General features: G+C 40.6%; 1 protein-coding gene across 2 annotated transcripts in view; it reads right to left on the bottom strand.

Moving 5' to 3' along the window:
• Positions 1 to 14,686, bottom strand: part of TUBGCP3 (tubulin gamma complex component 3) — a 104,917-nt gene that overhangs the window by 28,156 nt on the left and 62,075 nt on the right. For both annotated transcript variants that reach the window (XM_080659169.1, XM_080659170.1), the window contains exons 14-15: positions 3,212 to 3,401; positions 806 to 941 (exon numbers count right to left, since the gene is read on the bottom strand). In XM_080659169.1, the coding sequence (XP_080515295.1) occupies positions 806 to 941; positions 3,212 to 3,401 (326 nt within the window). The remainder of the gene's footprint in view (positions 1 to 805; positions 942 to 3,211; positions 3,402 to 14,686) is intronic.

The raw sequence follows: 14,686 nt of genomic DNA, 5'->3' as shown, positions 1-14,686 counted from the left end.
AAGTATTTAAAATTCATCACCATTCCTTTATGACAAAACCTACTGCCTTATATGTTCCAAATCCTTAAAAATCAATATATTTTTAAAAACCCAACAGGTCCTGCTAATGGTCCTTTATCATAGCTGCACAGTATCTGATGTTTATGATAATCATTTCTCTAAGAAACGTTATCTTCTATCAAACTAAAACTAAAAACATCTTTTTTTTTAAGTATATTTTTATTGATTTCAGAGAGGAAGGGAGAGGGAGAGAGATAGAAACATCCATGATGAGAATCATTGATCGGCTGCCTCCTGCAGGTCCCCCACTGGTATTGAGCCCGCAACCTGGGCATGTGCCCTGACCAGGAATCGAACCATGACCTCTTGGTTCATAGGTTGATGCTCAACCACTGAGCCATGCCGGCTGGGCTAAAAACATCTATTTTTTATAAATATTATTATTATCATTCTACCTCATCTCTGTGCCTCCTATCAACATTACCATTAACAGTACCTCAATTTACTGGACATTCATGACGGCCGCCAAGCACTGTGATAAGTGTTGCATGTTCTCTGCCCAAGAGCCCTTTGTAAGGTGAGAACTGAAACCAAGTGTGGTGTAGATAGGCAGTGACTTGTCTAAGATGATGCCATAACAGACGACATAGCAGGGATTCAAACTCAAGGTTGCCCAGTCTTTCAGTAATGGCTCTTCCCCACTAGACTAGCCGTGTCTTAAACATGGAAAACATCAGGGGAAAGGTGCTGGTCGGGGAGAGCTCACTGCTTTGTGCAGATTGTACAGAACCTGGAGCGACAGTACCTCCAGCAGCCTCACATCCAGTCTTTTGAGGATCTCAGGACTGTCAAACTGGGCGTTGGTGGCTCTGACAGCAGTTTCAAGAATTCCAGTCAAATTGTGTTGATACAAAGTCGTAGCTGGACGGACAAGTTCTGGTCTTAACAGATTTTTTAAAAAGAAAAAGAAAATGTTACTTGAATTCTTAATGAACTGTGTAGAAACTTAAAATTATAAAAAGAGTTCAAGTTGTAAAAACTAAAGACAAATGGAACCAATATGACATGGTAACAAAACCTTCCCAGAATTAACTGTAAATAGGATTTCACCAAGTATTTGGGGAAATAAAGTATTTCCTTAAAATTTCAAAAAAAAAATTAATTTTTATTCAGCTTAAATGAAAAATATTTAAAAGTGCCATCCATGTTAACAAAGGCTAGACAATAGTAGCATGAACTAGTGTAATTTCCTACATGGGTCCAATGCAAGGAAGGGTCTTCATTAAATCAAAACAATCAGATAGAGGTGGGTGTCATGATTCTAAAGGCTAAAAACTACTGCATTATCAGTAAACATTCCTGAAGGAGTACTAATATCTGTTTCCAAATATGAAACTGTGACCAAGAGCTGACTAAGTTAAGAACGCAGCCAATCATCCCCACGTATGCATATAAACCCTATCCACTGCAGGCCTTCACAGCACTAAAAGATCAGGCAGGACAGGTGAAAAGGGGCCTTAGCTTCACTCAAATAAATCTGAGGCAAGTGAGACACTGATGGCATTCCCCTTTAAAAGTAGACTTAAAAAATGCCGTTGAGAAGAAATAAATTTTTCATTTAATACCAAAAATGAGTTGCTCTAAATCAAGGGTGGGGAACCTTTTTTCTGCCAAGGGCCATTTGGATATTCATAACATCATTCGTGGGCCACACAAAATTACCAACTTAAAAATTAGCCTGCTATATTTGGTCAAGCATTTAATTAACTCTTCCCTAATGCCTTGGCAGGGCCAGACCAAATGATTTTGCAGGCCTTATACATACCTCGGGCCAGACGTTCCCTGCCCCTGTTCTAAATATTAAAACCTACCATAGTTTTAATATGTTAGTCAGCTAAATGATCTGATCTGTATTATTGCCATCCTCTAAATGTTGCTTTAACTTTAAACTGTAAGAAACCCCTTGCTAATCTCTACCTCTTTGTCAACCTGAACATCTACACCTATGGGTCTGCTCATCCCACATCCTCACACGTACTCCCATTTTAGCCTTCTGGCATTTAAAGAACATTTCCCCTTAAAAAACTCATCACCACTCAGCCTTCCAACAGGCAGTGGCCTCATGACCACTATTTAATTAACTAGCAACCCCTTCTCTACTTATAGTGCAGACATGCTATTTGAGTAAGTATAATCACAGAGTTTATGTTTAGCAGGTAATAATCAACTCTTTCATGGCTAATCAAACAACATTACCCATGAGCATGAGGTCAGTTATTGTCATATATGCCCCCAAATCTAGATTATTTTTCATAACTAGACTGATTTCTAGTAAGAGGTGGGGCTACAGGAGCTTATGTGACTGACATAAGGGTTCTCACATAGCAGCATCACCCTCAGCTGGGCTCCTGTTAGAAATGCACATTCTTGGGCTCTTCCCCAGATCTACAGAACCAGACTCTATAAGTGGGTCCAGCGATCCATTTCAACAAGCCCCTAAGGGACTCCGAAACAACTGCTTGATTAGCACAGATATGATTGAAAAGTAACATACTTTTTTAAGTGTCCTAAAGGGAACACCAAAAAAAATAATAATAATTTCCATTCTTATATGCCTGGAAAAAGCACTAGTCCCATGCTGTGGCCCACACGCGCATGCTCACTCTCACCAGTGCTGCCTGGGAGCCCCGGCTTGCATCCGGAGGGTCTAATTGTCTACTCTAGAGCCAGAAGCATGATGGGCTCTGGTACAGAGCTGTCTGCATCTCGATGAATGGAGGGGAAGGGCACATTTAATTAATGTAACAAAACAAAAAGAGTAGTAATAGTTGTTTTTCTGAGTTATTTTTAGAACAAGAAACAATTTTAACTAAAAAGTTCAGTCTTAAAATGCATTTTCTTTTTACGACTACTTTCAAAGTTAAGCTAAGCAAATTGTGACTATAGTGTGTGCTCCTCGTACACTAGACTGCCAGGGCCACAGTGTTTGTGAAGTGCACAGGCTTCTCCGGAGAACAAAGCACAGAACAAACAAAAATAAAGACACTTTAACACAACGTGACAATTTGCTTTTCCCGATTTTATCTTACCATATGTTGTATAGAAATTCAAATTTCCCTCTAATGTCATTTATTCTTTAAACAAAAATTGTAAGACTCTTATTATGTCGAGATCTACTGTATATTTATGAAAATAAAAATGGTTTTCATACTTGAGCAAATCCATTAAATGCCTTATGAAGTCTCCTTGACCGAGAAGCAAGTACCGCCTCATGGCCTGCATGTGGTCCAGCAAGCTATACTTTTTATTGAGAACATCCAATAGGTATTTGCTGGTCTCAAAATAAGCCGCGTCGATTTTCCCCTGAAATGCATTTTCCAAATCTGTAAATAAGTCTGCAGCTGTAAAGAACAAAAGGAAAAAGTACACATACATACGTAATTTGTATTTTAACAAAGGAAAAACTGAAGGCACACACACATACAAGTCATTGCCAATGCCTGCAAATGGCATTGGTGGCAGCCCAAACAGGTCATGCGTATGGTCAGGGAGGCAAACTAGAGTCCCGAGCCCAAGAAACTGAAAATACTGATGTCTGGCTGGATTTACAGCAGACATCTGCACTGTGACCTAGGGGAGGACCACTAACAGCACCGTTCATCACTTCACAGATTTTTTTAAAAAGTTCAAATTACCTTCTACAATGTAACTAACTCAAAAATCTCACTTTGTTGAAAGTGCAGAGAATAGGGCGGGTCAAAGTTGAATCACCTACACATGCCTATATGACATTTCAAAACTAGTTTGAAGAATAAATAAAATGGCACATGTAATGAGCTTTGTGGATTGTGCAACTCATGTAAAGGTTAGGTGCTGTTGTCATGCAGACATATCAGAGTATCAGAGAGTAAACTCTAAGGAAAGATCTGAAGATTTTCCAGGGGTCATGTAATAAGAGCAGATTGTCACCAACAAAGAAGCCTAACTGTAAGCAGTAATGTAAACAACAACAACAAAACAAACCAAACACCCATCATTTCCACAGTTTTAAATTGAAAAGAAATCACAGGTAAAGATTAACAACGCTTTTGAATGCTAATTTATATCACAAAACCATTTATATCTAAATACTTACTTTTATATAAAAACCATATTAACACTTGAGCTAACAAATAATCCCAATGTCAAGAAACAATCTAAAATTCAAAAAAGGTAGAACACTACTTTTCAAAGTTAAACAAGAAGAGGCAAGGTCTGCAGAGTCTAGGTTAAGTCTTCCCCACTACCTGTTATCAATTTGAAAATATCAGAAGACTTTAGAATTGTTTTTATTTGTTCTTCAAAATAATAGACCCATTAAGAAGAACCTATATTAGGAAGCATGGAACAGAGTGCAAAACTTCGGAGGGAAGGCGGGGCAGGTGGGTGGGTGGAAGGCAATCAACCAAAGACCTTGTATGCATATATGCATAACCCATGGACACAGATAATAGGGTGGTGAAAGCCTGGAGGTGGGGGGGGGGCGTTATTAAGGGGGTTAATGGGGGGAAAAGGAGGACATATGTAATACTTTCAACAAGAATTAATTTAAAAAGAGAAAAAAAAAGAGAAAACAAAACAAAAGAAAAATACAAACATACAATGGACTATAACACATCCATTAAAAAGAGTAGGATAGATTTTTATGTGCAAATGTGGAACAAACTACAAGCTATACAATTCAATGAGAAAATTCAAAGTACATTAGGCTTCTATGTGTGCATTTATGTACATATGTATAAGTATGTGCTAGAAATAGGGAACTATAAACATAAAAAATTGTATAGGCAAATATTTATAAATCAATGCATAATAAATTGGAAAGAGAGAGAGAAAAAAAAAGAAGGACCTATTTTAGCATTGTCACTATTCCAATTACACATTAAAATGGGAAAAGCAGGGTGCCCACATTGAGGAAAATATACCCTATTTTCTGTAGAAGGGGGAGTATGATGATGCAATAACATGAGGACACTACTCAGTGAGCTGTGTATCTAGTTTAAGGAGGAGAAAAGTATATATTTCTGTTGATCTATGTAGTTTTAAAAATCCAAATGTTTTCTCCCAAAAATGTTTTTACTATACTATTGTTTGAGTCATTAAGGATTTTCATTCCAAAGAAAAAGTTTAAAAGTTTTAGCCCGAAGTGGCCTAGCAGAAGACATACCATCCAGAACTTCCCTGTACATTATTATTCCTAAACTAGAGGTTGAGTGCATGAAATTCGTGCACTCGGGGGGGGGGGGGGTTGGAGGGGGCGAGGGTCCCTCAGACTGGCCTACACCCTCTCACAGTCTGGGAGCCCTCGGGGGATGTCCGACTGCCGCGGAGGCAAGAGAGGCTCCCACCACCGCTGCTGCGCTAGCCAGCCGTGAGCCCGGCTTTCCTGAGCGGCGCTCCCCCTGTGGGAGCACACTGAAGGAGGCAGCTCCTACGTTGAGCAGGATCGAGCCGAAACCCAAGGGGTCCCGGATTGTGAGAGGGTGCAGGCCAGGCCGAGGGACCCCACCAGTGCACAATCAGGGCCAGGGAGGGACAAAGGAGGTTGGCTAGCCAGGGAGGGACCGCGGGAGGGCTCCAGGGTGTGTCCGGACCATTTCGCTCAGTCTCGATTGGCCAGACTCCAACAGCAAGCTAATCTACCAGTCAGAGTGTCTGCCCCCTGGTGGTCAGTTCACAGCATAGCGACTGGTCAACCGGTCAACTGTCTGCACCCTGGTGGTCAGTGCACGTCATAGCGAACGGCTGAGCAGCCTTAGCATACCATTAGCATATTATACTTTGATTGGTTGAATGGATGACCAAACGACCAGACATTTAGCATATTAGGCTTTTATTATCTAGAATGAGTCAGGCATATCTTATGCTTCCATTTGTAAAAATTTACATTTTCAATACATTCTGAAAGTCTGCCCTAGTGAGTTCTCTATGATACTGAAAATCACACTGGACTAACAAGTACATGAATTGATGTTCAACATAACTAATCATCAAGAAAAGACAAATTAAACTACAATGAGATACCACTTCACACCTGTTAGCATGGCTGTTATCTTAACAAATGTTGGTGAAGATGTGGAGAAAAGGGAATCCTTGTACACTATTGGTGGAAATGTAAGTTGATTCAGTCACTATGGAAAACAGTATGGAGGTTCCTCAAAAAATAAAAAACAGAACTACCATATGATCTAGTAATTCCATGTCTGGATATTTATCCAAAAGAATTGAAATCAGGAGGAGGAAAAAATGGCAACAGAATACACAAGACATGTCCCGAGCCTTGTCCCGGAGCAGATAGAAAGAACAGCTGAGGGTTACACGGGGAGTGTTTGTTGGTGAGTTGAGGGACAGCTATACTCCAGGAGACGGTGGGGGACTGCTGGCCGGGGCTGCCCTAACCCGGCAGCCCCCACTGCTGCTGGGTTCCCTCCCGGAGCCACCACTTGGACGCGAAGACCGCACCATCTTGAAGGGGAAAGTGGCTGTTATCAGGAGCCTGAAAATCTACAACTGCGGCACCCACCGAAAAGCTGCGAACCCCAGAGCACCGGTCCCCAAATAGCGCGAACACGCGGATTCAGAGGAGCTCTACACTCTACCATGGAAAGGTCAAATTTCGCCTGGGATAAGGTGAGGTCTCTGCTCCCTACAGGAGAGAGAAACGCGCGCACTGCGGGAGCTGGAGGACCTGGGGAAGTCTGCGCCTAGAAAAATCCGTGGCTGTGGGCCTGGCATGATCCGTGAATGTGGAAGGGGGTCCTCAGAGCTGCTAACAAAAAGGAACTCTTAAAAGCAACCCATTTTGATCTGACGCAAAAGGACAGCCTAAAAATTAAAAAGTATGCCAGCTGCTTAGACCCAAGGGGGAAAAATGACACAGACTTGCGCGCAGCCCCAGAGTTCACACACTTACACTGGCTCTTTTTTTTTTTTCTTTTTCCTTTAAATCGTTGCTTCTGATAACTAAGCCCAATACATAGGATCACCCAATTGGGGACACCCTAAGAGAATGCAGGGGAAAAGTTGTTTTTCTGGAACCTGGGAATCAGAGTGGGGAATAACCATCAGAGAACCAACTCTGGGGCAACCCACTCCCACAAACCAGTACTGAATGCCACAGGGAAAGCAGGATCTAAGCCAGCCGTGGGCAAACTACGGCCCGCGGGCCGGATCCAGCCCGTTCGGCTGTTCTATCCGGCCCGCGGAGCCGAAAGAGCGGAGGGTTCTCTTGCTCTCCCCTCCGCTCCTTTACTTTGAATTTATATTAGTTCACACAAACACTCCATCCATGCTTTTGTTCCAGCCCTCCGGTCCAGTTTAAGAACACATTGTGGCCCTCGAGTCAAAAAGTTTGCCCACCCCTGATCTAAGCACTGGCTACAGAGGACCTATAGACCCAGAGGTCAATCCAGAAACACTGCCACCCAGGGGTTGAATCACAAATTGACTCTTGAGTAAACACAAATAAAGGAATACAAGAAATTAAGACACACTGCCTGCTTAAAAATCAGCACTGACTTATAACACTGAGGAGCAGTGAAACGCAGGGAACTGCAATACTGCCCTGACTAGGAAACAGGCGTGCCAAACAGAACAGTAGAAGAGGTGAATGACATTCACTACTGCACATTTTTTTTTCATCTTTTACTTAAGAAACTAATTTTTATTCTTTTTTCCTCACTTAAATTTACCTTTTTAATTATTACATTTTTGTTTTCAGTCAATATTATTACTACTACTATTTTACCTTTTTTTAAAAAAAGTATCATTTTATTTTCTCTTTACTTTGGGATTAGTGTTCTACATTCTATTTTCATCTTCCCTTCAGCATCATTTTATTCTATCTCAACTTTACCTTTATGCCATCACTCTCTTCCTAACTTTTCCCCTTTTCTTGTCCAGTTTCTCTTACCATTTTCCTACTTTAGATTTTCCCTATTCTTTCTTTTTACCCCCTGTTAAAATTTCACCCTACTTAAATATCTAATTTCCAATCCCCTGCTCCAAGTCCATACACACCTCTCTCTTCTCTGTCTTCACTATCCAAAAAATTGTTTTTCTCTCTGTCCTTCTGTTGTTGTTTGCTAGATTGTTGATTATATCGATTTTTAATGCTAGTTTGTGAGATTGTTTTGCTTATTCTTGTTTGTTTGTTTTTTGCTTCTGTATTCCCTCGCCTCGCTTGATATTAGTTGTTGTTTGTAGTTTGTATTCATCTCCAGGTAACTTTTTGCTGGCATTTGCTAGGATTAGTGGCTGTTCTATTGCAGTTTTCTCCCCATATATATAGTTTGTTCCCCTCTTCTTTCGTATTCTCTTTCTTTTCTCTCTTACTTTTTTTTTCCTTTTCCCAATTTCATATTTGCACTCCTTTTTTTCTTCTCTTCTTCTTTCTCTCTTATCCTCTAATATGCCTTTCTCTGGTGGTCACCTTTATTTGGGGTTATTAATATCGTGAATACATTTCTGTTCAGTGCCATGTGTGTTGTACCTGGTTGTGTTGTATTTTGTGCCTTAAGCAACCTTCCAGAGAAAGAATTCAGAGAAATGGTCATAAGGTGGCTGAAAAGAATGGAAGACAAATTCGACAATATGTGTAAGAACCAAGAGGAAATGAAGAAGAACCAAGAAGAAATGAAAAATGACATCACTGCTGTAAAAGACTCAAGAGAAAGCATCAAGAGTAGACTAAAAGAAGCAGAGGACCGCATCAGTGAGCTAGAAGACAAGATGGAAAAAAATACCCAAGTAGAGCAACTTCTAGAAAAAAAAATTAAAAGGCAGGAGGAGAGCCTAAGGGAACTTCGGGACAACACGAAACAAAACAACATCCACATTAATAGGGGTTCCAGAAGGAGAGGAAACTGAGCAAGGAATAGAAAACCTGTTTGAAGAAATAATGACAGAAAACTTCCCTGATATAGGGAAGAAAAAACTCACACAAATCCAAGAAGCTCACAGAGTCCCAAGCAAAATGAACCCCAAAAGAACGACACCAAGGCACATGGCAATTAAATTGGCAAACACCAACGACAAAATAAGAATCTTAAAAGCGGCCAGAGAGAGACAGAAAGTTACCTACAAAGGAACCCCCATCAGACTAGCAACTGATTTCTCAACAGAAACTCATCAGGCCAGAAGGGAATGGAATGAAATATACAAAGTCATGCAAAGGAAGGGTATGAATCCAAGAATACTGTACCCAGCAAGGCTGTCAATCAAAATTGAAGGTGAAATCAGGAGCTTCACAGACAAAAAAGGACTAAGGGAACTTATTACCACCAAAGCAGCAATGCAAGAAATGCTAAAGGGTCTGCTGTAAAAAAAAGAAATAGGAAGCGAAGAAGGAACACAGGGGTAAAGAATAAAAATGGCGACAAATAAGCACCTATCAATAATAACTTTAAATGTAAATGGATTAAATGCCCCAATCAAAAGACATAGGGTAATGGATTGGATAAGAAAACACAACCCATATATCTGCTCTCTATAAGAAACCAACCTTAGGCCCTAACCGGTTTGGCTCAGTGGATAGAGCATCAGCCTGCAAAATCAAGGGTCCCAGGTTTGATTCCGGTCAAGGGCATGTACCTTGTTTGCGGAAACATACCCAGTGGGCAGTGTGCAGGAGACAGCTGATGGATGATTCTCTCTCATCGATGTTTCTAACTCTCTAACCCTCTTCCTTCCTCTCTGTAAAAAATCAATAAAACATTTTTTTTTTTTTAAAAGAAACCCACCTCAGAAAAAAAGATGCACACAGACTGAGGGTGAAGGGATGGAAAAAGGTTTTTCAGGAGAACGGAAATGAAAAAAAAGCTGATGAAGCAATACTTATATCTGACAAATTAGATCTCAAAGTAAAGGACAGAACAAGAGATAAGGAAGGCCACTTCAAAATACTAAAGGGAGCAATCCAACAAGAAGAAGTAACAGTGGTAAACATATACGCACCCAATACGGGAGCATCCAAATACATAAAAAAACTCCTGGAGGATATCAAGTGAGAGATTGACAGCAATACAATCATAGTAAGAGACTTTAATACCCCATTATCACCATTAGACAAATCCTCTAAACAAATAATCAACAAAGAAACATCAATCCTAAATGACTCACTAGACCAGATGGAATTAATTCACATCTTCAGAACATTTCACCCCAAAGCCACAGAACATACATTCTTCTCAAGTGCACATGAGTCATTTTCAAAGATAGACCATATACTGGGTCATAGGCAAAGTCTCTTCAAATTCAAGAAGGTAGAAATCATATCAAGCATTTTCTCAGATCACAGTGGCATAAAACTGGAAATCAACTACAATAAAAACAATCCAAAAAAATCAAACACATGGAGACTAAACAGCATGCTATTAAACAATGACTGGGTTACCAGAGAGATCAAGGAAGAAATAAAAAACATCATGGCAACAAATGACAATGAAAACACAACTATCCAAAATCTATGGGACACAGCGAAAGCAGTCTTGAAAGGGAAGTTCATAGCTCTACAAGCCTACTGCAAAAAAACAAGAAATAATGGCAATAAACTACCTAACCCTACAACTCAAAGAGTTAGAAAGAGAGCAACAAGAAAAGCCCAGTGTAAGCAGAAGGAAGGAAATAATAAAGATCAGAGGGGAGTTAAATGATATTGAGACCAAAAAAAAAACAATACAAAAGATAAACAAAACCAAGAGCTGATTCTTTGAAAGGATAAACAAGATGGATGAACCTCTAGCCAGGCTCATCAAGAAGCAAAGAGAGAGGACCCAAATAAATAAAATCAGAAATGAAAGAGGAGAAATAACAACAGATCCCACAGAAATACAAAGGATTGTTAAAAAATACTATGAACAACTCTATTCCAACAAATTGGACAACATGGAGGAAATGGACATATTCCTAGAAAAATATAACCTTCCAAAACTCAATCAGGAAGAATCTAAACATCTCAATAGGCCAATAACTATGGAAGAAATTGAAGCAGTCATCAAAAAGCTTCCAGCTAAGAGCCCTAACCGGTTCGGCTCAGTGGATAGAGCGTCGGCCTGCAGACTCCAGGGTCCCAGATTTGATTCCAGTCAAGGGCATGTACCTTGGTTGCGGGCACATACCCGGTGGGGAGTGTGCAGGAGGCAGCTGATGGATGTTTCTCTCTCATCAATGTTTTTAACTCTCTATCCCTTTCCCTTCCTCTCTGTAAAAAATCAATAAAATATATTTTTTAAAAAAAAGCTTCCAGCAAACAAAAGCCCAGGGCCAGATGGCTTCACAGGGGAGTTTTACCAAACATTCAAGGAAGAACTAAAACCTATTCTCCTCAGACTATTCCAAAAAATTCAAGAGGAAGGAACACTTCCAAACTCATTCTATGAAGCCAGCATCACCCTAATACCAAAACCAGATAAAGACAACACAAGGAAAGAGAATTGCAGGCCAATATCTCTCATGGACATAGATGCCAAAATCCTCAACAAAATTCTAGCAAATCGAATCCAGCCGTATATCAGAAAGATCATACACCATGATCAAGTAGGATTCATCCCAGGAATGCAAGGATGGTACAATATCTGCAAATCAATAAACATTATATATCACATAAACAAATTGAGAGATAAAAATCACATAGTCATATCAATTGATGCAGAAAAAGCATTTGACAAAATCCAACAGCCTTTCTTGATAAAAACTCTCAACAAGGTGGGAATGAAGGATCATACCTCAACATAATAAAAGCCATATATGATAAACCCACATCATACTCAATGGGCAAAAACTAAAACCATTTCCCCTAAGAACAGGAACAAGACAGGGATGCCCAATCTCACCACTCCTGTTCAACATAGTACTGGAAATATTAGCCATTGCAATTAGACAAGAAAAAGAAATAATAAAAGGCATCCAAATTGGAAAGGAAGAAGTAAAGCTGTCCTTATCTGCAAATGACATAATATTGTACATAAAAAACCCGAAAGACTCCATCAAAAAACTAACAGACTTAATAAATGAATTCAGCAATGTAGCAGGATACAAAATTAATGCCAAGAAATCTATGGCATTTGTATACACCAATAGTGAACTTACAGAAAGAGAGACTAAAAAAGCAATCCCACTTACCATCACACCAAAAAAATTAAGATACCTAGGAATAAACTTAACTAAGGAGGTAAAAGACCCATACGCAGAAAACTACAAGACACTGAAAAGAGATAGAGGAAGACGTAAACAGATGGAAGAACATACCATGTTCATGGATTGGTAAAATCAACATCATTAAAATGTCCATACTCCCCAAAGCAATCTATAGATTTAATGCACTCCCCATAAAATACCAACGGCATATTTCACAGACCTAGAAAGAACTCTCCAAAAATTCATCTGGAATAAAAAAAGACCCAGAATAGCCACAGCAATCCTGAGAAAGATGAACAAAGTAGGTGGGATCTCAATATCAGATTTCAAACTGTATTACAAAGCCACTGTTCTCAAAACAGCCTGGTACTGGCACAAGAACAGACATATAGATCAATGGAATAGAATAGAGAACCCAGAAATTGACCCAAACCACTATGCCCAATTAATATTTGACAAAGGAGGCATGAGCATACAATGGAGTCAAGACAGTCAATTCAATAAATGGTGTTGGGAAAACTGGACAGATACATGCAAAAAAATGAAACTAGACCACCAACTTACATCATACACAAAAGTTAATTCAAAATGGATACAGGACTTAAACAGAAGACAGGAAACCATAAAAATACTAGAGGAATCCACAGGCAGCGAAATCTCAGACATATGCTGAACCAATTTCTTCACTGATACCGCTCCTAGGGCAATGGAAGCTAAAGAGAAAATAAACAAATGGGACTACATCAAAATAAAAAGCTTCTGTACAGCAAAAGAAACCATCAACAAAACAATAAGAAAGCCCACTGTATGGGAGAACATATTTGCAAATGTTATCACTGATAAAGGTTTAATCTCCAACATCTACAGGGAACTTATACAACTTAATAAAAGGAAGATAAATGATCCAATAAAAAAAAATGGGCAACGGACCTAAATAGAATCTTTTCGAAAGAAGACAGAAGGAAGGCCAAGAGACACGTGGAAACATGCTCAAAGTCACTAATTATTCGAGAGATGCAAATCAAAACAACAATGCGGTACTATCTCACACCTGTCAGAATGGCTATCATCAACAAATCAACAAATGACAAGTGCTGGCGAGGATGCGGAGAAAAAGGAACCCTCGTGCACTGCTGGTGGGAATACAGACTGGTGCAGCCACACTGGAGAACAGTATGGAGTTTCCTCAAAACACTAAAAATGGAACTCCCATTTGACCCAGTGATCCCACTTTTAGGAATATATCCGAAGAAACTAGAAACAGGAATCAGAAAGGATATATGCACCCCTATGTTCATAGCAGCACAATTCACCATAGCTAAGATTTGGAAACAGCCTAAGTGCCCATCAGCAGATGAGTGCATTAAAAAGCTGTGGTACATCTACACAATGGAATACTACGCTGTGGTAAAAAAGAAGGAGTTCTTACCATTTGCAACAGCATGGATGGAGATGGAGAGCATTATGCTAAGTGAAATAAGCCAGGCAATGAAAGAAAAGTACCACATGATCTCACTCATTTATGGAAAATAAAGAACATTATAACCTAAGGGATAAAAAGATAGATACAGAGGCAGTAAAGCACCGAACCTGTCAAATTACAGCAGGAAGGCTGGGGAGTGTTGGGGAGGGAGGGAAATAGATCAACCAAAGGACTTTTATGCATGCATATAAGCACACCAATGGACACAAGACACTGGGGGGGGCGGTGGGATGAGGGCATGCGACAGGGGGTAGGGGAGGCTGGGGGAAGGTCAATGGGGGAAAAAAAGGGAGATATATATGTACTAATATATGTAATATTTTAAACAATAAAAAATATTTTTAATAATAATAATAAAATAAAAATAAAAAGAATTGAAATCAGAATCTCAAAGAGATACCTACACTCCCATGTTCACTGCAACCTTATTTACAGCTAGTGGCCCGGTACACGAAGTTTGTGCACATTAAAAAGGGATTAATTAGAGGAAATAATGTAATATTGCTATTTGCCCTTTCTCTATAATAGAAGTGTCAGAGATGAAAGAAAATTAGTAAAATGTATATGAAAACCTTCCTCCTGTCAGAGTCTGGGGCGCACCACGGGACCCAGAGTCAAGTCCCCACCCACCCACATGCACCCCAAAATCGCGTTGAGACCCAGACCTGGCCGCCGCCCCCCCCCCCCCATTGGGCTAGATCCAGACCCAGCCAGTCCCACCTTTGTCAAGCCCCGCAGGGCAGGGGGCGTAGCCTCAGGTCCCCTGGCCCAGTGCTAGGACGGGGGGCGTGGCCCGAGGTCCCCCAGCCCAGACCGGGGCAGGGCGCATGCCTTGAGGTCCCCCGTCAAGCCCCACCAGGTGGGGGACACGGCCTGAGATTCCCTGTCAAGCCCCACTGGGTGGGGAGCATGGCCTGAGGTTGCCCGTCAAGCCCTGCCAGGTGGGGGGGCGCAGCCTCAGGTCCCCCAGCCCAGCACCAGGAAGGGGGCTTAGCCTCAGGTCCCCCATCAAGCCCCACTGGCGGGGGG

Source organism: Plecotus auritus, assembly GCF_963455305.1.
Source record: "Plecotus auritus genome assembly, chromosome: 3".
In the NCBI taxonomy this organism is placed as follows: Eukaryota; Metazoa; Chordata; class Mammalia; order Chiroptera; family Vespertilionidae; genus Plecotus; species Plecotus auritus.
This window is presented reverse-complemented; position numbering and strand designations above follow the sequence as displayed.